A 24,771-nucleotide genomic window follows, 5' to 3' on the forward strand; every position below is an offset into this window, starting at 1 on the left:
TTCATCCCCCAGTACTGGGAAGAGAAAATACTCTATTAAAAGATTGTGAGGCCAGGGATTTAGCTCAGTGGCATGGCACCTGCCTGGCAAGTGCAAGGTCCCGAGTTCGATTCCCGGTACCAAAAAAAAAAAAAAAGATTGTGTTTGTGCGTGTGGCAGCGGGGTTGGGGGTGGGGGCAGGGGAGGCAGCGAATGTGATGCTGGTGGCTAGAACCAGAAGAGATGGAGTGGACAGATTCTGGGCATATTTCATATGTAGACTGACAGGACCTAACTAATGCACTAGATTTCAGGCAGGGAGAGAATGGATGACTCCCAGGGTTTGCTTTGAGCACTTGGGTGGGTGATGGTGTCATCTGCTTAGAGAAGACTAGGGAGGCCAGTAGGGGGAAGAAAATCAAAGCTGAGTGGGATGAGTAGTCAGTTGTATGTGCCAGAAGCTTAGTCAATGTTGAGGATATAAACTGGGAGTCTTCAGTGAATAGGTGATTATTTAAACTTACGGAAATGGATGAGCTCACTGAGTAGCAATGCAGACGAAAATAGAAAGCAGTGAGTTCTGGGATTTTTTTTCTTGTTCAAATTTAAATCTTCCAAATTCCTTGTATCATACAAATGAATATTTAGTTTTAACTAGCAATCTAAGGTTATCTAGCCATCATTCTGTTGTGCCCAGATCGCGAGGTCCCCAAAGACCACCAAGGAACCGATTCCGATGCAAACACACGAGGGTCGTTTATTCAAGCTCGAGCAGGGACTCTCAACTGTCACCAACGCAGCGGGTCAAGATTGAGAGCCCTGACTGTAAAACACCAGGGGTTTTTATAGAGGTTATAGCAAGGCGCGGGGTTTCGAAAAGGCGCGGGGTTTCAAATCACACAATTGGCTAGCATTTAGCAAGTTTTGAAAGTTTAAACCTAATTGGCTGGGCCTTGCGTGCTGAACTGCAAACAGCTGCTCAAGTCATCGAAAAGAACATCTGGGATACTGGGGTATTGGGGTAACTACTGATTAGCTGTTGCAGGCCATCGAGAAGAGCATCTGGGACATTGAGGCAGCTACCGATTAGCTGTCGCTAGGGTAGTTGCTAGGGCACTGCTGGACATTATCACAGGCAGGTGGCCAAAGTGCATCTTGTGGTTTTTCTTGGAACTAGAATTTATGTCCAGGCCACCTTTACTCTAAAATGGGGCCAAAATTTTAAAATGGAGTCACTCAGTTCTCACAATTCCCACCAACGTATTTTTTTTTTTCAACCAACATATTTTCTTAAATCCCTCTGCACAACATCTGTTGAGTAGCTAGCTAATTGATGCTTCATTGATAAGAAACATTTTCATTAAGATTTTCCATTCTGTATTCATTAGAATGAGGCCATGTCTCATTGATTTTATATATGATGTTGAACTCAGGGCCTTGCATTTCTGCCACTGAGCTACATCCCCAGGTCTTCTTTTTTATTTTGAAATAGTTTTATTAAGTTGCTCAGGCTGGTCTTGAACTTGTGATCCTTCTGCTTCCGGTTCTGGAGTAGCCGGGATTACAGGTGTATGTCATTGGCCCCAGCTATATCTTTATTTTGTAGTGAAGCTAAGTTTCAGAAAGGTAACTTGCCCAGGATCATCAGTCTTTAAAAGGTAGAGGAGAGGGCTGGGGATTTAACTCAGTGGTTTCGCTGCCTGCTGCGCAAGCACAAGGACCTGAGTTCCATCCCTGGTACCAAAAAAAAAAAAAAAAAGGTAGAATAGAAACTTGAACCTAGGTCTTCTTTTGCCAATTCCATTGTTCTTTCCATTATTCCATACTAATCTAGTGATTGTTACAGCTTTTCAGCTGAAATTGTATTTTTTTTTTCTGCAATTTTAATTTAATATCCTCTCTTAATCCCTGGTATGTAAAAAGCAGTCATTACTTCCATCATTAACATGTATGTGGAAGCATTTTATAAATTATAAGGCACTGGACAGATACACATATGAAGGCTAATCAGAGCAGCATTTTTTTCTTTCAAGAAACTGTTTCAAATTGCTAAGTGAGTAAAAGGATACCTTGATAGCATTTACAGTAATTTTATATTGTGATGTTAGCTGAATTTGGGAGCTTTCTAAAGAGGTTATTGGGAAGAATCCTTGGGACCAATTCTTAAATTTGGGAATACTGGCAGCTGTTGGGAGCAATGCTACATAATTCTAGGGAAAAATCATTTGAGTAGGCCTAGTTCTCCTGCCTACAGGCCAGCTACGACATTCCAGACATAATTGCATTTTGGCCTGGGTCACAACTGAGACCTCAGTGATCCCCAGATGCTGTAATGCTCCAGGACAAGACCACACCTGTGGGAGACACCAGGGAGGAACCAAATCTTCATCTGCATAGTTCCTCATTGTTCTTAGATTTCCACTGTCCCCCAGTCTTCTGTTACACCTTGTTTATCCCAATGTGAAGTACTGAACTCTGCATTTTCACTTGTTACATCTGTTTCCCCAGGTACTGAATAAAAAGTGCTGCAAGCTAGGGGGTTTTTGTCTTTGCTGCCCAGAGCAGCACTGATCAGACCCAAAGCTCAGCTTCTTCTCAGTCTCATTTTTCTACCTTTCCTGTAATTCGCCGTGTGCTGCCATGGCTCACAGGAGACTAGGACTTACTGCAGAGGTTCTGGTAACATCCCCTTCCCCTGTTCCCTACAGGCAGCATTCAGTCCAATGCCAAAACCTATTTTAGTTCAAAGAGGATGTAAGATTTTTCCACTGTGTGGAGATCAGGAAGGAACCATTAACTGCTGTAGCTGTTTATATTGATCTCAAATTCAACAAGAATTCACTCAACAGTGATTATGCTTAGGGCCCCATCAGTACTGCTCCGGGGTACAGAGAAGCATAGTAACACACATACCTGGCACTCCTAAAGCTCCTTAACTGTGTTGCAAGTTAGGAGTCAATGTTAAAGGATAAAATATTAATGGAGAAAGTTCAAACTGTTTACAGCATAACATTCAGTCTTCCACTGTTCCTAATCTACTTTTCCAATCCTAATTCCCACTGTTGCCAGGAATAAAACCTGTCCTCTAGCTCAAGTGCTCTGCTTGCTACCCTCTGAACATATTTCACCTATTTCTCTTTAGGTATGTGCTCTTTTGTGATAGCCAATAGGTACACATGTCTACTACTTGAATGTGACCAGTCTAAACAGATGTGTGAGATACACCCAGATTTCAAAAATGTAGCACAAAAAAGTAAAATATCTCAGCTTGCTGTGGTGATACTTGCCTATAACCCTAGCATTCTGGAAGGCTGAGGCAGGACTGGAAGGCTGAGGCAGGAGGCTTTCAAGTTCTAGGTCAGCCTGAAACATGGACCATCTCAAAAGAAAATCATTAGTAATCTTTAAATATTTATTACATATTGAACTATTACCATTTTGGATATACTAGATTAAATGAAAACATTAAAACTAATCTCAATTGTTTCTCTTTTTGACACAGGATCTTGCTATGTAGTCCAGACTGGTCTCAAACACATAATCCTCCTGCCTCAGCCTCTTTTTTTTTTTTTTTTAATTGGCTACTAGAAAATTTAAAATATTTATGGCTTATGATGTTTTGGCTTCATTTTTGCAGAACTGGGGATTGAACCCAAGGCCTTATACATTCTAAGAAAGTATCTACCACTGAGATATATCCACAACCTTTGCAAGTTTTTAACAGATAGTGTTGTAAGACCGCTGTCCTTACCAAAGGCTCCAAGGAGCTGACTGTAGTGAAGCACACCCAGGGATCCCAGCGGTGCCTCCAGAATGTAAGACCAAGAGCCTTACCAAATGCTCCAAGGGGCTGACTGTAGTGGAGCACACCCAGGGATCCCAGCGGTGCCTCCAGAATGTAAGACCAAGGGCCTTACCAAATGCTCCGAGGAGCTGACTGCAGCGTAGAACACCCGGGAAGGAACACACCGGACAAGTTAGAAAGTAAAACAGACCTTAGTCTGGGCAGCCCAGAGTCCGAGGCTCTTTTTGTAGTGTAAGACTGCATAACTCTGTAATCATAAAACTCCCCTAGCCCCACCTGTGATTGAATGTGAGTAAATAGATAAAGATGCTTCTTAGTTCCGAACACTAGATAAGATCCCTATCAGTCATAATTATCCAACGCTTTGTTCTGGACACCACTATCTATAGACCAATCTACAAAGCATCTGCTGACTAACAGTACATGTCAGGCTAATTAACATACAAATGTAAGACCACTAAACCTTTGTTCCTTCTGTAAATTTTGCTGGTTAACTCCCCTGCAACCCCTATAAAAAGAGCCTCAGACTCTGGACTACGCCTCTCTAAGCTACTTTGCTTTGGGAGTGCCGTCTGGCCAGACTAAGGTCTGTTTCACTTTCCAACTTGTCCGCTGCAGTCAGCTCCTTGGAGCATTTGGTAAGGCCTTTGGTCTTACATTCTGGAGGCACTGCTGGGATCCCCGGGTGTGCTCCACTTCAGCTCCTTGGAGCATTTGGTAAGGCCTTTGGTCTTACATTCTGGAGGCACCGATGGGATCCCTGGGTGTGCTTCACTATAGTCAGCTCCTCAGAGCTTTTGGCAAAGACAGCGGTCTTACAATAGGGGGTTGCAGGGAAGTTAACAGGCGAAATTTACAGAAGAGGGAACAAAGGTTAGTGGTCTTACATTTGTATGTTAATTAGCCTGACCTGTACTGATGGTCAGCAGATGTTTTGTAGATCGTTCTATAGATAGCAGTTTTCTCGAACAAAGAGTTGAATAATTATGGCTGATATAGATCTTATCTAGTGTTCGGAACTAACAAGCATCTTTATCTATTTACTCACATTCAATCACAGTTGGGGCTAGGGGAGTTTTATGATTACAGAGTTATGCGGTCCCACAGTGTCATTAGCCAAACCTGATACATCATTCAACCCATCTTAGTACAGTAAGTCCTCAACTTACAAATGAGTTCCATTCTGGAAGAATAGGAAGTCAGATTCATTTGTAATCCAACAGTGAATCTTATACAATACACCTGTGAAAGTTCACAACTCAAATATTTGTAAGTCAGGGACTTACTGTACTTTGTTGCATATTGAAATAATAAAAGTAATGATAGAAAATCAAAGTATGGCTTCATACTTTGGAGGCAGATGTACTTTCTGTGTCATCAAACTGAAATTGTTATCACTGCTCATCTAGCAGCTCAAAAAACAAAGACTGTTTCAAAGGCAATAGGATTAAATCTGAGGAGCAAACAGCAACTGCTCAGTAAGTACAGTAGGCATCCACACTAAAACAACAATGTCCTGAATCTTTTTTTTTTTTTTCCTCCTGTAATCACTAAACCGTTAGCTCTTCCTGTGAAATTTCGAGTTCTATTCTTTTTCCATATTAATCAGTCTTAGTCACCTTGCTTCTGAAGATATAGCTTCCAAGTAGTCTCCCAGCTTCCTTATCATTCTATACTATGCACTGCTACTAGATTAATACCTGGTATTCCTTTGCAGATGTAATTCCACTTTTTTTTTTCCTGGTATGGGGATCAAACTCAGGACCTTGCACTAGCCAGGCAGGTTCGACGCCACTGAGCTACATCCTCAGCTGCAGATACAATTCTTAGCTTAAAAAAATCCTCCATTTGTTTACACAATGCCTACAGGAAGAATTCTTTAGAAATAAAGGTTTTAAAAATCTTATTTCTTGGTATTCTTCTATAGAACTTGAGCTTTAGTTAAATCGAGTTAATATACATATGTAAAGCACCTAGAACCTTACCTGGCCCACACTAAGAAATACATAAATTTTAGCTATTATTATTACTGCTTACATTTAAATATGTGGTATGCATTTCTATCTCCAAAATATTACTAATTCCCTTTTCTGTTTGAAAACCTCAATCTCCAAAGGGAGGAGTGTTTTTTTGAGGGGTGGGGGTGTGGTACTGGGGATGGAACTCAGGACCCTGCCTGCACTTTCGAAGCAAGCAGCAGAACCACTGAGCTAAATCCACGGCACCAGGGAAAACAGTTTTAAAACAAAAATGACTAACACAGGGCAAATGTTACTGCTAGAAAAAACTATTCTCCTTATACTTGATAGACTTTATAAGCATGAGCCCCAATTTATCACAAAATTGAATTTCAGACTAGATGAGGTAGAAATAAAAGGTAGTATTTCTTTCATTCAGGAAACAGCAAATTTATGAAATGTGTTATTAAAAAAAAAAACAACAAAGCCTGAAAATAGAGTATATATAGGCTCTGAATTTAGGGCAGTTGCTCTCCAAATTTGTCATATATTAGAATAACCTGCGGGGCTGGGGGTTTAGCTCAGTGGTTCTGCCGCCTGCCTCGCAAGGATCTGAGTTTGAGCCCCGGTACCAAAAAAAAAAAAGAATAACCTGGGAAAGTTCATGAATGTAGCTGTCTGGACCCCACCCTAGATTTACTGACTCTAAGGTTACATGTCAGGCACTGACTTGATGTTTCTCAGGTACACACACTTATATATCTGACAAGCATTGGGCTAGTCAAGAGAAACTTTAAAGACATTGTATATGTTTAGCATATATTTTTCTCAATGTTCTCTAAAGCAAGTTTCTGAAAGAACACTCAGCTAGAGAACTGACTAACCTGTGTATTTATGAGTACTGTAACCTAAAAGGAAAAAAGAAAGAAAACCCCCCAAAACACTGAGTTTGATTTTGGGTTCAGAAAAATATATATAATCCCAAATAGCAGAGTATTCATCTAAACCGTTGATCTTGTATTAATGTATAAATCTCAAAACAGAATTACTTAAGTAAATATATATTTAACTATGTACAATATTTACAACTTAACAGATTTTACAACTCAAATAGTGAAACATGTAAATGTGAAAAAGCTGGCATTGTTATATAACGCTTCAAAAATTTCAAAAAACAACTTTTCTTCAAAAATATTTTACACCAACTTTCCAAAGTGCTATTGCTCTCTAGCTCGTTTTATCACAAGAACACAGTTAGGTACCCAATCTCTAGGACTGGAGTAACCGATGTACTGAGATAACACTTATTACAGGACAGAGGCTGTTAAAAAGTTTGGGTCTCTAAAACCTTACAATAAAGCCCCTTTCACCCTCCAATCCTGAGACAACAAGTCCTGTAGTTCTCCCTCATCATCGCTGTCGGCGTTCTCCTCTTCCTTTTTTTGCAGTTCTTTTATGGTGAGAACCTCTTTAAGCTTATATTTTATTTCATCCTGGCGATTCCGCAGCTTTTCTACCCGACGGTAACACTCTATCTGCTCATCAATCTCCCCAATCTGGCGGTCCAACCGGCCCTCCTCATCCTCCTCAGCAACTATAGCTTCAGAAATAGTGCTGACCTGCCTCATGGCTTTTTGAAATTCGTCCCATTCTTTGTCCATCTGATCCTTTGGGGCATCAACCTTTCGTACCTTGGCATCTACCTCAGGGTCGTCAAAAAATCCTTCTGGTAATGCTTCCGCAGTGTTTTCTCTCCTTTCCACCACTTTTTCATGTATTTCTGCTTTCTCAATTGACCCTGAATGAGGAATTAAGGGAGCCTTTGGGGGGTTTGTATTAAACGAATCATTTGGCAGCACACTACTTGTTGCGTCCCGCGAGGAGGAATTTGAGTGTTCTTTGCTCAGTGCGTCTGGCAGCTGCTTGCTACCGCCCCCCAGTTTTCCTTCTCCCTCCTCCTTCTCCTCATCCTCCTCGTCTTCATAATCGGGGAGTAAACCGAGTCCCGAAAGCTTATTAGGGGTCGCTCTAGCGGACTCTTTTTCCGTTTTATCAAAGTTAGTGGACAACGCGGATGTGGAGGGCTGTACCTGAGGCACCTTGGCTCTCTTGGCATCTGGGTTCTCAGTATCTGGCGTTTTCCTCTTGGCCGACTGAAGCGCTGCGCTGGAAGATGGACCTGGGTTGGCTCCTTTTGCTCCTTTCAGCTCAGCCACTTTCTCTCGATGCTGCTTTCCCAGGACATGAGTCTGCCACAGAAGCTCGCTCTTGACCGGGGTGTTACAAAGGGCACAACTCAGCTGCCCCAAACGGTTGTACTTAGCGAATGGAGATTCTATTTTCTTTCGGTTAGTGCTCAGACGCTGCTTCTCCTTCATCAACCGTCTCAGTTCTTCTTGATTCACCACTCTCTTCCCGGCCGGAGTCCGAGCGGAGGTGGAAGACGCCATCTTTGCGACCAGATCTGATGTGATTCTGGCTTCAGTCAGGGCTAGGCATGATGGCGTCACTTCCAGTCCTGGCGCCCATTGGCCGAAATTTGAGAGAGTGGGGCGTGGCTCCACGTTCCCTCTTCACCGCTACGAAGGCTGGGTGCGCTCGCAACTGTTAGGTTCTGGCTGCGATCTAGGCGTTGAGCTCTAAGGCTGAGGTGGCGCGGGCCCAGGCGACTTTGGCTGTCAACATATCCGCCGCCCGAGGGCTGCAGGATGTGCTGAGGACCAACTTCGGTCCTAAGGGTACCGTGAAAATGTGAGGCGGTGGTTAGGGCGCCTGGCGCGATTTGGGTAGATAAGTAGACTTTTCGTGAAGACAGTGGAGCACTGCGGACGCACCTGTGGGCCTGTTTCCCTTCCTCTTTCCTTCCCTGAGGGCATTTCTAGCCTTATAGTGGTAGTGGGGGAGGAGGAGAAAAGTCCGCTGAGGAAAGAGACCTTGGAATGAAACCTTGACACACTTTCCTCCCTTGTTAAAAGTTGTTAGGCAGTTGGAAAGCCAGTTCATTGGACACGTAAGGCACTTAAACCCCATGTTGGCGATCAGATCCAGAGCCCACTGAGCTGCAAACCATCTTCGCCGTTCCTCCACTCATTAAGACTATATGTCCTGGGCTGGAGATTTAGCTCAGTGGGTTCACCACCTGCTGCGCAAGCGCAAGCGCAAGGACCCGAGTTCGATCCCCGGTACCCCCCCCCCCCCCCAAGACTATATGTCCTTAGTCTGTAAATTCCACAGGTAGTCTTTTCCCCCCTCCTTCCGTGCTGGATATCGAACCTTGGGGCCTTGCACATGTTAGGTACCTGCTGTATCACTGAGCTTCACCACCAGGTCCGCTGCAGATATGTAGTCTTGTTTTTGCGTGGTAATTTGTTGTGGAAAGGACATGATCTTTGGAGTCAGGCAGACATGGGCTCAAATCCAAGTTCCATAAGTAGTTGTGGAACTTGAAAATTAATCTCTAGTTGCTGACATGAGGCCTACAGTTTTGTTTTGTTTTGTTTTTTGATACTGGGGATCGAACTCGGGACCTTTCTCTTGCGAGGAAGGAGCTGGAACAGTTTTGTTTTTTCAAAGCTGTGGTTCCTTGTTTCTCTGGCCTGTTTATGGACCAACCTATCGGGCTTCACCTTCCTACAGCTTCTGAAAGATTGTGATCCTTGATCTATACCAATCCAAACCTTGGTTGGAATGTATTTACTAGGATTAAACACACCACACACACACATACACACACACACATCTAGCTCTTGAGTACTTAGGCAAGTTACTTGAATGCCTTATGTCTGTGGCTCTTCACATTTGTTCATCCTTTCACCACATTTATTTAGCACTATTAATTTCTTTACACAGAGGGAAAGAGACTGATGAAAGTTAAAGGATGTAAGAGGAGACTCCCTGAGGTGAATGAGAAAATTAATATTAATGGCAAAAAAGGAACACTTATACACTAAAATCCTGGGAAAACATGACAAAAATCTATTCTTAAGGGGTTCTGGTAGAGACAGATGTGGTAATTATATATAGATGCATATGATTATACTGAGGAAAAGGATTAATGATGGTAGAAGGAAAAGTCTCTCAAGTAAAAGATGATGTTTATCAGTCTTGGAAAAAGAATGAGGCCCGTGTGTGGTGGGGCACACCTATAATCCCAGGATTTGGGAGGCTGAGGCAGGAGGATTTTGTGAGTTTAGGTCAGCCTGGGCTACACAGTGAGTTCAAGGCCAGCCTGAACTTCATAACAAGACCCTGTCTCAAAAAACCAAAAAAAAAGGAAGAATGAGTTTTATCAGTTGGAGAAAGGAGTAATGGCCTCCTAGCTAATTTGTGGTTTGTTTTGTTTGGTTTTGGTTTTGTTTTTGAGGCAGAATCTCAGTATGTGGCCTAGGCTGGCCTTGAAGTTGTAGTCATCTTCAGCCAAGTGCTGGAATTTCAGGCATGTGCCACCACACCCAGTCTCCTAGCTAATTTCAGGAATAAGAGCCCAATGATATAATTCCCATGGTGGGCTGTGTAGGGGAGAACTATGGCGCATTAAGGGAACCAAAAGGCTTGCTTGTGGGCAGGTGGTAGATGTGACAGGCAAGATAGGCTAGAATGGTAAAGATCAAGTATGTCATTGTTAAATTAGTTTGGATTTTATCTTAAAAATGATCGACAACATAAAATTATCATTTAAGGATTTTTGCTCTGAACTGAGTCACATTGCATTTTTGTTTGTTTTGGAGACAGGGTCTTGCTTGATATGTGGTCCAGGCTGGTCTCCTGTTTTAGCCTCCTGAATGCTGGGACTACTGATATGCACCATCACGCTCAGCTTGCACTGCCTTTCAGAAGGAAAAACATTGTGAGGGTAGATTCAAATTTGGAGATATCTGGGATGCTGTTCTAGAGATGATGATGACAGTGGAAATGGAGAGAAGGGATTAAGATTCAGAGAAATTTCTATTTTAAAACTGACAGAACTTGGTAATTAATTAAATGTGAGCAATGAGGGGAACTAAGTTGAGTGAATGATTGATAGCATTTGCCAAAAAATAAAAATTGGAAATTTGCAATTTGTGTTTTATATACTTACCCTTCTTTGATCAATGTTCATAACTTCAACTGCTCTTTAAACCCATAAAAGCTTCATTTGGAATGAAATCACTACAAGTCCATCTGGGGAGAAGTGATTCTGTGAGCTTCAAGTAGTGATAATCCCAGTGTTAACTCCCCATAGCATGATGGACATTTTCCAGACCCAGTTTCCTGTTTTTGTGCCACTTGCCATATGAAGTTAATGTCACTGTTCTCTGAACAGGCTTGTTTCTGGTGCTGGCGACATCAAACTCACCAAAGATGCCAATGTGCTGCTCCATGAGATGGTGAGCTGATGCTGCTGACTTTAATAAACCTTAGTAAGCCTTACTTAAGAACATGGCATGATTTGTACATCTCTAAACCAAGGCTGGCAGCTAATTACTGGAGTCTTGTGATGGGCTTCTTTGATTAAACCTCAATAAAAATGATCTTCGACTATTTTCAAATGTTTGTTTAGTCCAAGTAATAGCTTAATTAATAATGTCTTTTAAAGACACTGCATTATATTCTTTGTAGTCATGGAAAAATAAAAATTTGCAATTTTCATAGATGTATTCATCTTTGAGATTGAAAGATTTAATCTTCTTTTGGAAATGTCATTGCATTCTGAAGCAAAGACTTATGAAATGTTCAAACCTCATTAGTTTTCAATTTTTAAATTTTGGACTTGACATTTATTAAGTACTGATAATGTAAAACTTGTAAACCTGTGGAGTGAAGCTTATTTCATTTCTAATTTTACTATTGACCCTTAGGTTATCTTGTTTTGTGTGGCCTTTTATTTTTTATTTTTTTTGTGTGTTGTATGTGGCTTTTTAGAAATCTCATTCCTGTCTTTTTAAATCTGTTGTTTACTTTTTCAGCAAATTCAACACCCAGCAGCTTCCTTGATAGCAAAAGTAGCAACTGCCCAGGATGACATTACAGGAGATGGTACTACTGCAAATGTTCTAATTATTGGAGAGTTACTAAAACAAGCTGATCTTTACATTTCTGAGGTATTAAAATTTCACAGAATTCACATTATATTGTGAATTAAAAAAACATAAAATGACAATTCTAGAGGGTACAGGTTAATTTTAATCAAGATATTCTTGGGGAATTATAAATGGAAATAATAATACATTCTTTTTGCCAAAATAATACCTTTTATTTATTGGAATCATATCCTTTTTTTTTTTTGTACCAGGGATCGAACTCAGGACCTTGTGGTTTCGAGGCAGGTGGCAACACCACTGAGCTAAATCCCCGGCCCTGGAATTATATACTTCTTTTAAAAATGAAACACTTCAGGTATGTTGAAAGGTAAAAATTACCCACATACCGATTTGTTAAGAAACAAAATGCCATTGATAAAGTTGAAACCAAATAATATACTTTTTGAAAAATAACTGGAAAAAATTATTGAATATTTTGCACATTGAAAATTTATCTACCTTTTTAACTTTATTTTCATTTATAAATCACCTATTTTAGCCAGAGTCCTCCATTCACCAGACTCTGAAATCATCATGCACTTTTATACCTTTGTGTTTGTTCAATCTGTATTCTTTTCTTGGCATTACTTATCTCTTTTCTATAATTATTTGAAATTTTCTTCTTATTCAGGGTCCATTTCAGCAAAAAATAACCTGGTCAATGTACTAAAATATTATTTCTTTGAGAGTTTTTTTTTTTTTTGGTACCGCGATCGAACTCTGGTCCTTGCGCTTTTGAGGCAGGCAGAGGAACCACTGGGCTAAATCCCCAGCCCCTAAAATATTATTTCTTAGTATTGGGAATTGTCTATTATTTCAGCACCTGCAGTTTGTCTCGGTTAGACTGCTTTGGACTGTAAGCAGTAGAAACTTGACTGAAAACACACTTAAATAATAAGGGAATTATTATCTCCCTTAACAGAACATTAGGCAAGATCCAAGTTTGGTTGATTAAAAAGTTCAATGAGTTATAAAGTACCCAAGTTCTTTCTGTCTCTTAGCTCTGAATGCTCAAAATACTGTTTCATCCTAAGGGTTGTTTTCATCTTGAATGTTAAGACTGTCAGAGGACATCAGTGCTACTTGCTTCCTTTGATAATGCTCAAGAGGGGAAGGCAAGAGGAAACCATTCACTCAACTATGGAACATAAATCTTTTCTTTAGTGTGGTTACCTACCCTTGTGTTTTTTTTTTTTTTTTTTTTTTTTTGGTACTGGGGATCGAAACCTACCCTTGTGTCTTATGCCCATCCTAAACAAGTAACAGGTTTTAGGAAATTTGACATAGATTAATGAGGATTCACTTCTTTAGTTGGGGATTTGGTTAGTTTTCTCCAAGGCCACGACTAGAAGACGGACATCCAAACAAAATTAGGGTTGGTTTAGGAAGAGAGGAATTTGGGAATAGTAAAGTACTGATAGAAAGCGATGTAATCATGAAACTGTGTGGTTGGACAGTGATAGAAATCCTGAGGAACAAATATCTCAATCCAGCCTGTGGCAGTTAGAAGCACTCACTAGAGGAAGTAAGGCTTGAACTAAATCTTCAGGGTGGAGAACGCCAGATCAAAGAGTGAAGGCTGAATATAATGGCATTCCAGGAAGCAGGAACAACATGGTATTCTTTGTAATATAAGCAGTTTGGTGTTGCTGGAGTTTAAAGTGATGTGGACAGTAGTGGAGAAGAGGCTGGAGAAATAGATGGGAGACAGATTACAAAGAGTGTGTAGCCAAGAAACTTAAACTTTATCCTGTGGTGAATAGATTAAACTTATCAACATATTAATGATTAATGTGGTCAGATTGGCATTTTAAATATTTGGGGCCATTTTGTTTTTGAGACAGGGTCTTGCTATGTGGTTCAGGCTGGGCTTGAACTCTCTATGTAGGCCATGCTGGCCTTGAACTTGTGGCCTTGTCTTCTTGCCTTGGCCTCCTGAGTGCTAGGAATACAGCCGTAGGCCACTATGCCCAGCTTGGGGGCAGTTTTAAAGAACTAGAGGTTCTTTTAGTAGTTCACAGGAACAATTGTGAGGTCCTAGGTCAAGGAAATTTTTGGAAGTAGTAATAACATGGGCTATGGAGTCAGGTTTTGTGTATTTGAACTCTGCCTCCACTTCTTAACTAACTTGGTGATCTAAGGCAAATTATACCTTCCCTTTACAGTTTGGTCCCCTCATGCATAAAGTAGAAATAACAACATCCACTTTATAATGTTGAGAGGATTAAATTAAATAATTCATGAAAAGCTCTATTCTAGAATAGTGCCTAGCACAAATGCTCAACGTCAACTTTTCAGTATTATTTTAGGTGTGATACAAAGGAATGGAAGGAATTAATTGGAGCTTGTGCTAGCTTTCACAAAATTTGTATATTTTACAAGATAATACTATTTTTAAAAATTTGCTTTGTCAGAATTTTAGGCCTGTAGAAAATTTGTAAAATATTACAAAGATTTATCATATACTTTAAACCCAAATTTCCTGTTATTTTCTACCTCCTGCCTTTCTCTCTTGATATATACATAAACTATATTATATGTTAGTGTACATATCTTTTTCTGATTGTATGAGAGTAAGTTGCAGATATGATCTAAATATTTCAGTATATTTTAAAAACCAATGAATTCTTTTATATAACCATATACTTACATAAGTATATAAAATAGGAACTTAATATTAACACTGGCACATTCATATAATACTCATCTATCTGCAGGTTTTAATCAAATGTTACCACTTATTCCAATAGTATCTTTTTCTTTCTTTCTTTTTTTCCATACTGGGGATTGAACCTAGGACCTCACACAGTTATATACCAGCTTTTTTTTTTTTTTGAGACAAGGTTTCACTAAATTGCCCAGGCTGACCTTGATTTTGCAATCCTCTTCCCTCAGCCTCCCAAGTAGCTGGGATTATAGATGTGTATCACTGTACCCAGTTGATAGTATCCTTTACATAAATAAAAAATCTAGGATCATGATTTGCATTGAGTTATCATGTTCCTTTAGTCTCCTCTAAGCTGAATTAGCTCCTAAACTGCTTTTATGCTTCATGTCATTGCTACTTTTAAGGAGTATAGGCCAATTATTTTATAGAAAGCCCCTTAATTGGCTTTGTCTCTTTCCTCACAATTAGGCTCATGTTCTTGATTTTTGGCAGAAGCACCACAGAAGTGTTGTGTTCTTTTGAAGGCATCCTATCAGGAGGCACATGCTGGCTGTCTTATTATTGTGGTGTTAACTTTGATCACTGCTTGAAGGTGGTGTCTGACTACCACTTTTCTCCAAGTCAATGCTGGTTCATTCCCCCTGCATTGAAAGGAGTCTTTTGTGCCCGTTCAGGACACCACATGACTACATAGTCATAATTTTTGAGACAAAGACTTGTAGTTGTTTTTGTATCAGACCTGTAATATTTGTTTGATTATTTCAAATAAGAAGCACTGAAAAACAACTTTTATAAATTATGTGTATGCACTCAAAATAAGTAACATTAATGTGGGTAACAGTACTTTTTTGGACATAGAGGGTGTGTAACTCAGTGCAAGGCCCTGGGTTTAATTCCAGTGCTGGAAAAGACAAACAGTCAAACAAAAAAGAGGACACTGTTGGATTAAGTGGTGAAATTTGAATAAAATTTGCAGATTAGATAATGCCACTGTATGAAATGTATCAATGTTAATATTAATTACACTGTGGTTTTACAAGAGGATTCCTTGATTTCAAAATAGGAGAGGATAATTACCTTTACTTTGGATGATTTACTTTACAATTTATAATTTTACATTGATGTAATAGGGCCTGCACCCTAGAATAATAGCTGAAGGAATTGAAGCTGCAAAGACAAAAGCACTTGAGGTTTTGGAGGAAGTTAAAGTAAAAAAGGAGATAGATGAAAAGAGAAATCCTCTTGGATGTGGCTAGAACATCTTTGCAAACAAAAATTCATGCTGAACTGGCTGATGTGTTAATAGAAGTATGTGATTAAACTGTTGTATCCAGAATGAGCACAGCTTAATACATGATGACATTTTAATTTTTCCTATAAGGTAGCCAAGTAGTACTGCATGTGATTCTTTTGAATGTAAAAAAAAAAAAGACATTTATAGGCTTATGTATAGGTGACAATGTGATTGGTGAGAACAGTATTTGTAATTCTTCAAAAGTGTCATATTAACTCTTAGTGACTTGAAAGTTCAGAGAGGCTTGGCTGCCTGTGGATTGTCCCCTGTGGAAGCTTTTGGGTATTGTACTCATCTAACCCTAACAGTCCATATTTTGTTAGATGAGATAACATGTGAGGAAGTTGTTTGGCAGTGTGCCTTATATTTTAGGTTACCAGTTTAATGAAACATGATGGATTTGACATTATAGTATTCACATTTAGGACATGCATATTTGTTTTGTTTACTTCTAAGGTAGAATAGATGTAATATAAAGACAAGATTGGATGGATATTTTAAGAAAGATTTTATCAGGTTGTTATCATTTCGTGATGTCATTATTATTCCTCAGCTTTGCAGTTTCTGAAACTTGAATATATTGGTTTATCAGGAATGATGACTTCATAGCAAACAAGTGCATAAGACATTGACATACAAAGCAGAATGTTATTAATTTACTTGAGAAAAAATGCAAATGCCAAATGGACTGGAACATCTGAGTTGTTTCTGCTCAATTCTCCTTACCAATAGGAGAATCTTCCTGGGAAATCAGATTTAAATCAGACAGTTTCTTGGTTAGGAGAGTCAGAAGAAAGGCTTGCTGTGTTTTCTGCTGTTGAAGTACTCAGGTGGCCCAGGATCTTCGTGCTATCTGGTAAGGGCTTTTGGAGGCTTAAAGACACTGGCACTCTCACTACCCACTGGCCTCTGTCTTATTGTCTACTCAGCTCCACTATCAATAATGTTACCTCAGGTAAACTTTTCTAAGATACAGTGGGTTTTTTGCTTTATTTATACTTTAGAGTGGTTGTGATCAGTTATTTTCATATTCTTTTTTGAGCTAAGCAGTAAGATGTGGGTGCTCTGCTTCTTAAATTGCATATCCCTAGAGATATGTGGGAGAATAAATGGGACACGTCTTTCTGGACTATCAATTTTACTTTACAGTTTTTGGGGAAAGGATCATTTTCACAGTGAAACAAACATGCATGTGTTGTGGCATGACATGGACACTTTCAATGATAAAATATGAGATTTAATTATTTAATATGACCAGCAGATTTAAGCTCTTCTCTTAGATTACATTTCCTTTCTTTCCATTGATTAAGGTGTTCTTTCATGAAAAAGTGTGGGTAGTATTGGTGTGACAGAAAGAACAGTGACTTGGCAGTTAAGAGACTGAATTTCTAGTCCTTGCTCTGCTACTGTTAGATCTGATTTTAAAATCATTACTGACTTTCCAAGGTCTTATCTCAGTTTTGGGATCTTTAAAATAAAGGGTTTGGATCTGATAATTCTGAAGTTAGATTCTAAAGTATTCACTGGTCATTTTTTTGTTGGTGTCCATAGTAAAGTGGCATTTGTTGGCTTTGCCTTATGTTTTGAAGCCTGAAGCCCTTTACCTGTTTAATCTGGTGATGATTACTTGGACCAACTAATTTACTATTCTTATTCACTTCTTTTTCAGGCTGTGGTGGATTCTGTTTTGGCTGTTAGAAGATCAGGTTATCCTATTGATCTCCTCATGGTGGAAATCATAGAGATGAAGCAGAAATCAGAAACAGATACAAAGTAAATTGCATAAATTTTGACAATACATAGGTTCTAGAATGTTTGGTTTTCTTTACTTGCTCTTTCATTAATTTCATTATTTTTATTCAACATTAATTTATTCATTCAACATATGTTAAGGGGTACTGGAATGAAGAGTAAACAAAAGAGTTTCTTTCCCCAAGAAGCTTACATTCCTAATTGGATTAGATAATAAGACGTAATCTTGTGTGTGATTTTTATAGTGTTCAGGGAAGGCCATTCCATAAGAAACAAAACTACAAAGCTAAGAGGTTTCTGAAGAAATAAGGGATCTATCCATGTGTATGTCTGGAAGAAGAGGTTCTAAGCAGAGAGAACAGTTGGAAATGTTCTGAGGCAGAAGTGTGGTCTGGGTGTTCCACTGTGTTCACCTGAAGGACAGGTGAGAGGAAAAAGTAGTAGGATATGAGGTCAGAGAGTGAGAGAGGCCAGAGTATGTATCTTGCTTAGGATTTAACTTGGTTTTTTTTGGTACTGGAGATCGAACTCAGGACCTTGCACTTGCAAGGCAGGTGGCGGAACTACTGAGCTAAATCCCCGACGCAGGATTTAACTTGCTTTTCTATTACAGAAGATCCTAAACTTACATAAATATAAAGATAATAAAGTAGGGAATGCCCACATATGGGTCACTTATCTTCATCAATTTTTAATGTGTCTTATTTCAACTATACTTCTTTTTCCTCCCAACCTGAATTATTTTGAAGCAAAACCAGACATATGTCACCTGTATTTTATTTTTTTTAATTATCTGTAAATAAAGATAATACTTCTTCTTTTTTTTGGTTTTTTTGAGACAGGGTCTTGCTATTAGTTCAGGCTGGCCTTGAACTCACAGCAGTCCTCCTGCCTCAGCCAAATAAAGATAATTCTTATCCTCTTTTACTAATGTATCTAAAAATATTATCACATCTGAAAATTGATAATAAATCATTAATACCATCACATACTCAATTTGTATTCTAATTTTAGTAATTGATTTTTTCAGTTTGTCTTGTTTGGATTAAGATCCAAACACAGTGTACATATTGCATTTGGTTGATAATATTTTTGTTTTTTGGTACTGGGGATTGAACCAAGATTTTTCCACTGAGATAAATCCACAACCCCTTTTTTCATTTCAAGACAAGGTCTTGCTAAATTGCCCAGGTGGGATTTGAACTTGTGTTCCTCTTGCCTCAGCCTCCCAAAGTGTTGGAATTACAAGCATGTGCCACCACACTCGGCTGGTTGATATGTTTTAAGCCTCTGTTACTTTGTAGGTTTTCTTTTCCCCTCATTGTTTATTACTTTGATAATTGTTTGGAAGAAATCTGATTGTCTTGAAGTCTTCTTGTGCAAAGATTGATTACTTACACAATTTTCTTAGTACATACAGGAGTAGTTCAATTTGTTTATTGTTCAAATCATTATGTAATGTTTTCCAGGAATTTGTTCATTTTGTCTAAATTGTCAAGTTTTTAGGCACAGTCTGTTCTAAGGATCCTGTTTGCAAGATCAGTAGGTTCTATAGTGTTATTACCATTGTTCTTAGTGTTATTTATGCTTTTATTCCACTCTTTTGTTTTTCTTTCTTTCTTTCTTTGGGTAAGTTTTGCCAAAGGTTGCTTTGGGTTTTTGTTGCATAGTGTCTTTTTCTCTATTATTTAATATGTTTTACTTTTTTGGTGTTTTTGGTGAACTCTTTATTGAGGTAGTTACTTAGGTCATTAATTTTCAGCTTTCTACTTTTGTGATACAGTATTTAAGGCTTTAAATTTTCCTCACAATATTTCTTAGTTCCATCTCTCAAATTTTGATATGTAGTTTTATCATCTTTATTCCATTTAAAATATTTTCTAATTTCCATTAGAAGTATATTTCTTAATTTCAAACTATATGGGAAAATTATAGTTACTTTATTGATTTCTAGTTTGATTATAATTCTATCAATTACTGAAACACCTACATTAATATCTTTCCATACCATTGTGGATTTACTTATACTTTTTATTAGTTTTGATAGTTTTGCTTTATATAATTTGAACTGCCTTGGGCAAGGGATATGGCTCAGTAGTGAAGTACTTGTCTAGCATGTACAAACCCTGGGCTTTAGGTGAATATAGTTTTTAAAGCATTTTATTTTCCTGGTGCATTAAACATTTTTTTTTTTTGTACTGGGGATCAAATTTGGGACCTTGGGCTTGTGAGGCAGGCACCAGAACCACTGAGCTAAATCCCTGGCCCTGCATTAAACTTTTGTACTAATATGAAAGGACTATCTTTTCTCTGCTAATGTCCTAAATGTGTAATTTATCTAATATCGCTATAGCATTTGCCTGTCATATTTTTGTTGATATTTTACTCTCAGTATTTCTCTTGTTATATTTTAGGGTTTTTTTATAGTGGCATATAGGAAAGATTTGAATAAATTATATATTTAACCCATTGTATTTAATACAGTTTTGGATATGTTTGATTTTAAACATACATCTTATTTTTTTACTATTTATCATCACTTGTTCTGTTTCTTTTTTTCTTTTTTTTGAGACAGTCTCGCTATGTAGCCCAGGCTAACCTTGAAATCACTGTGTAGCCCATGCTTGCCTCATACTCAAGGCGATCCTCCTGAGTACTGGAATTACAGGCGTGTGTCACCACACAAGTATCTGTTTCTTTTTTCTTTTTATCTCCAATTTATTGAGTATTTTTACTTTATTTTTCTTCTTTAGTAGTTTGCAAGTTCCATACTTCTATTGTTTTTATGATTGATCTAGAAATGACATCATACATACTTAATATATAGACATCTAAACTTAATCAATACCTTTAATCTCCTTTTTGATAGTAGCTCTATTTACTCTCTGCTGAACCATGTTATTGTTACTGTTTTTTAAAATCCCACTTGATACGATTATCATATTACATATAACACTTATAAAAGTTTATGCTTTTATTTCCAGCTTGATTTGCTCTGTATAGCTTTTTACATCTCAGCCTCCCATGTGGTCTTACAGTAGTCTCTTCTTATCTGGGAATATGGAAACATATTCCCATTGGATTCCTAAAATTGCAGATAGTGCTGACCCCATGTATAGAGTTCTCTCTTTGTATCCATGGGGCATTGGTTGTAGGATGCCCCTGGGGATACCTAAATCTGTGGATGCTTGAGTCCCTTGTATATAATGGCATAGTATTTGTCTATAACCTATGAACATCTTATCTATTTTGAATCATCCATAGGTTACTTATTTTTTTCCATAGGTTACTTATAATACCTATCCCAAGTAAAGATTATGTAAATGGTAATAAGAAATACAGTTTGTACACAATCAGTGCAGATGTAATTTTTTCCAGAATATTTTCAATCCACAGTTGGTTAAATCCATGGATGCAGAACCTACAGATATGGAGAGCCAGTTGTATTGTTTTTTCCTATACCTGTATGCCTATGATATGGTTTAACTTATAAATAAGGCACAATAAGAGATTAGTAACAATAACTAATATTAAAATAGAACAATATACAATAATATACAATAACAAAAGCTATGTGGGTTCCATTTTTTAGACACTGAATATTCTAGATTCTGAATTTCTGTTTTTTTCCTGAACTGAGGATTGAACACAGGACCTTGCGCTTGCAAGGCAGGCACGGTGCCGCTGAGCTAAATCCCCAGCCCTGTATTCCCTCTTCTTGTGATAATGTGATCTGATACAAGGCCTGCATGATGAGATGAAGTGAGGTGAATGAGGTAGACATTGTAGTGTACATTAGGCCTCTATCTTCTGATAGTAAGTCAGAAGGAGGATCATTTGCTTCAGATAATACTGGGCCATAGAGATAGGATAATGTTGATGTTCATGGATCCTTGATTGTTTCTGGGAGAAGAACATTGTAATTAAAAGTTGTCTCTTTTTAGCTCATCAAAATGTTGCTGGAGAAGTTAATACTACAGTGATCATATGGGTGGCTTTAATGCTGCATTCTACATTTTCTCCTTTAATGCTTTTACAATTTGAAACATTTTGGCAAATTTTGGTAATGTTTTCATTGCTGGTTCTGCTCAATTTCTCCTCCTCCTTCTCCTTCTCCTCCTCCTCCTCCTCCTCCTCTTCTTCCTCCTCCTCAGCTTTCTCCTTCTTTCTCTTCCTCCTTCTCCTCTTCTTCCTCCTGTTCTTCTTTCCTTCTTCCTTCCCTCCTTCCCTTTCTCCCTCTCTTCTTTCCTTCTCCTTCCCTTCTTTCCTTCCTGTTTTGAGACAGGATCTCACGTATTTTCCAGGCTGGCTTTGAACTTGCAATCCTCCTGCCTCAGCCTCCTGAATATCTGGGAATACAGGTGTGTGCCACCATACCTGACTCAGTTTCTTTTGTTTCTTATTTTTTAATTAAACAGTTTATTACAGTAAAAGACACATTGCCATTGAACCCCCTCAAAGCCTCCCCCTCACTTTAAACACACTTTCTTCTTTTTCATCTTCCTCTGCATCTGTAGATGACTCAACAAGTTCTTCCAATTCCTCACAAGTGTTAATAGCACTTGAAGATTGACAATGGGTAACTGAGACCATGAGTAGTTGAAACCAAAGGAAAGCAAAACTTTGGACAAGGGAAGGAGTACTGTACTTCCCTTCTGCTTAAAGTTCATCCTTTAGACTTTTTCAGTGAAAGTTTACTAGGGGCATACTTTCAAGTTTTGCCTGTCTGGCAATATCTTTATTTCATCTTCATTCTTTGGTACTTTTATTGTGTGCTAAACTAGGCTGGCAGTTACAGATCTGACTTAGGATTTGACATATGATTTTTGACATTTTGATGGTGTGGAAGTAATATGCAGTCAGTAGAAACTGGACTTTGGGTTTTGAACTTTTTCTAGTAATACATAGTATGATATTCTCTTGTGATAGTGACAGTGGGAGTGACCATAGCTCCCAGTCCATCATGCAGTTGTGAGAGTAAACAACTGAAACCTCTATGGTGTGACTAAACTATGATCTCAAAAGGTTCATATTGAGGATTAAATCCACTAAGCTACATCTCTAACCCTTTTTCTTTTTTTTTGTACCGGGGATCGAACTCGGGTCCTTGTGCTTGCACAGCAGGTGGTGAAACCGCTGAGCTAAATCCCCGGCCCTCTAACCCTTTTTATTTTTTATTTTGAGACAGTGTCTTGCTATCCTCCTGTTTCAGCCTTCTGAGTAGCTGGGATTACAAGCATGCACCACTGTGCCTGGTTAAATGGATTTTTGACTTATGATATATTGAATTTATGATAGGTTTATCTAGATGTAGCCCCATTGTAAGTCACTTAGGTGCCTTAAAGATATTTCTCTTTGTCTTTGGTATTCTATACTTTCACTATGATGTGTGTCAGTATGGGTATCTTTTTATTCTGGTTGATATTTTTCAGGCTTTTTGAGTCTACACATTGATTTATTTGATTCCAGAAAACTCCCATCCATTATCTCCTGAAACATTTATTCTGTTCTATTCCAGCTTCCCCTTTTCCAATTAATATATATGTGATATTCTTACTCTGTCTTTCATGAGCTTTATACCCATTGTTTTTTGTGTGTTACATTCTGGATAATTTCTAGTGCTTAATTTGTTGTTCAATAATTGTCAGTTGAACAATATCTAATCTTCTTTAAAATTAGTCTCTTGGTTAGAAAAACTTTTCAAAGTATAATACACTGAAAAGTAATACAATGAAAGTGCAGTCGTAGATTGATGAATTTTAAAATGTGTCTGTGTAATCAGTACTCATAAAAGAAACAGTACTCAGGGCTGGGGATTTAGCTTGGCGGCACAGCACCTGCCTGGCAAGTGCGAGGTCCTGAGTTCGATCTCTGGTACCCAAAAAAAAAAGAAAAGAAAAGAAAAGAGAAGCAGTACTTACAGATACTTTAGAAGCCCCTTATATGCTCCTTCTAGCCATTATTTCTTCTAGGGGAACCTGAATTTCTATACCATAGATTAATTTTGCAGTTTTGAATCTGTATAAATGGAATCATAAAGTAGGTACTCTTGTGTTTCATTTTTTTCATTCAGTATTGTTTGTGAGGCTCTTCCATATTGCTGCATGTTTTAGTAAATGATTTATTCTCATTGCTGTTTAGTATTTTCTTGTATTAATATTGTACAGTTTATTCATTCTGCTGTTGATGGGGATTTAGGTAGTTTTGGCCTTTATAAATAATGCCTCTATAAACATTGTAATATCCTTTTGGTAGACGTATAGATACAGGTCTGTTGTTCCCTTGGATTTTTAGTAGCTATGTGTATTATGTGTGGGTGTCTTTGCTTACTTGTAGAAATTCTGTTTTGTTCTTCCTTAAAGGTGCCATGTCGCTTTTCATGGTTTCCTATTCCCTGAAGATCTTTCCAAACTCACCTCAAAATTTTTTTCTTTAAGCATAGAGATCATATTTGATAAGTGTAATACCTATAGTTTGGTTTATTTTTGGTGTTTATTGTTTTTTTTCTAGTTCTTACTCATTATTCTTTGTTTCCGTATGTACCATTCATTGTGTTAAAAAAGTATTTGTAAAAATAATTTGAGACCTAGGATGAAGGTGCCTTTCTGCCAAGAGGATTTGCATTTGCTGCTACAGGGAGCCCAGGACTACTTTAAATTTACAGCTTGAGGTTTTTTTTTTGACATATTCATTTGATGTGAATTCTTTTTTTTTTTTTTTTTTTAGTACTGGGGATCGAACTTGGGTCCTTAGCTTGCAAGGCAGGCAGTGGAACCACTGAGCCAAATCCCTGGCCCTAATGTGAATTCTTAATGCAAGCCATGTGAAAGATGATTATTTCTAGTTCATCCTTCTGGATAAACTTGAATATGTAGCCCTTTGGGATTTATGCTTAATATGAAGAGGGTCCCCTGTTAGATTTACTGCTTTGGATGAGCCCTGAGCTTTTAATTTTGTCTCCTTCTTATTGTGAAGTTATTGAAACTAAAGTTCAGATTTGTCTGGCTTGTCAAATGACTTTAGGATAAAAGTATCTGCAGTTCTATACTTACCTTGAAGTTTCTGTTTTTTGTTTTTAGTTTTGGTTCAGTTATTCTTTTTTTTTTGTTGTTGGTTGTTTTTTGAGATGGGTTTTGCTATGTAGTCTAGGTTGATCTTGAACTCCCTATGTAGCCCAGACTGGCCTCAAACTCTTGGCAAAACTTGCCTTAGGCACCCCCCCGCCCCCCAAGTACTGGGACTATAGGCGTATTAGG

At 38.3% G+C, this 24,771-nt stretch overlaps 2 protein-coding genes across 2 annotated transcripts in view; one reads left to right on the forward strand and one right to left on the reverse strand.

The window, feature by feature from the left end:
* Positions 1-718: 718 nt before the first annotated feature.
* Znf830 (zinc finger protein 830) lies at positions 719-8,229 on the reverse strand. Its single transcript, XM_087191490.1, has one exon. The coding sequence runs from the start codon at positions 8,190-8,192 to the stop codon at positions 7,092-7,094; it is 1,101 nt and encodes a 366-aa protein (XP_087047616.1). The 5' UTR covers positions 8,193-8,229; the 3' UTR covers positions 719-7,091.
* Positions 8,230-8,242: 13 nt separating this feature from the next.
* Cct6b (chaperonin containing TCP1 subunit 6B) overlaps positions 8,243-24,771 on the forward strand; it is a 46,460-nt gene continuing 29,931 nt past the window's right edge. The window contains 7 exon segments of the mRNA XM_087192038.1: positions 8,243-8,296; positions 8,354-8,493; positions 11,045-11,108; positions 11,688-11,822; positions 15,600-15,689; positions 15,691-15,777; positions 17,433-17,536. Of these exon segments, the coding sequence (XP_087048164.1) occupies positions 8,243-8,296; positions 8,354-8,493; positions 11,045-11,108; positions 11,688-11,822; positions 15,600-15,689; positions 15,691-15,777; positions 17,433-17,536 (674 nt within the window).

Source organism: Heterocephalus glaber, unplaced genomic scaffold (assembly GCF_053883595.1).
Source record: "Heterocephalus glaber isolate CG9 unplaced genomic scaffold, H.glaber_assembly_v1.0 deba00001564, whole genome shotgun sequence".
In the NCBI taxonomy this organism is placed as follows: domain Eukaryota; kingdom Metazoa; phylum Chordata; class Mammalia; order Rodentia; family Bathyergidae; genus Heterocephalus; species Heterocephalus glaber.

Bases quoted from the DNA above. Each gene is read 5' to 3' on its own strand.
- Znf830 (XM_087191490.1), bottom strand. From the start codon at position 8,192: ATGGCGTCTTCCACCTCCGCTCGGACTCCGGCCGGGAAGAGAGTGGTG.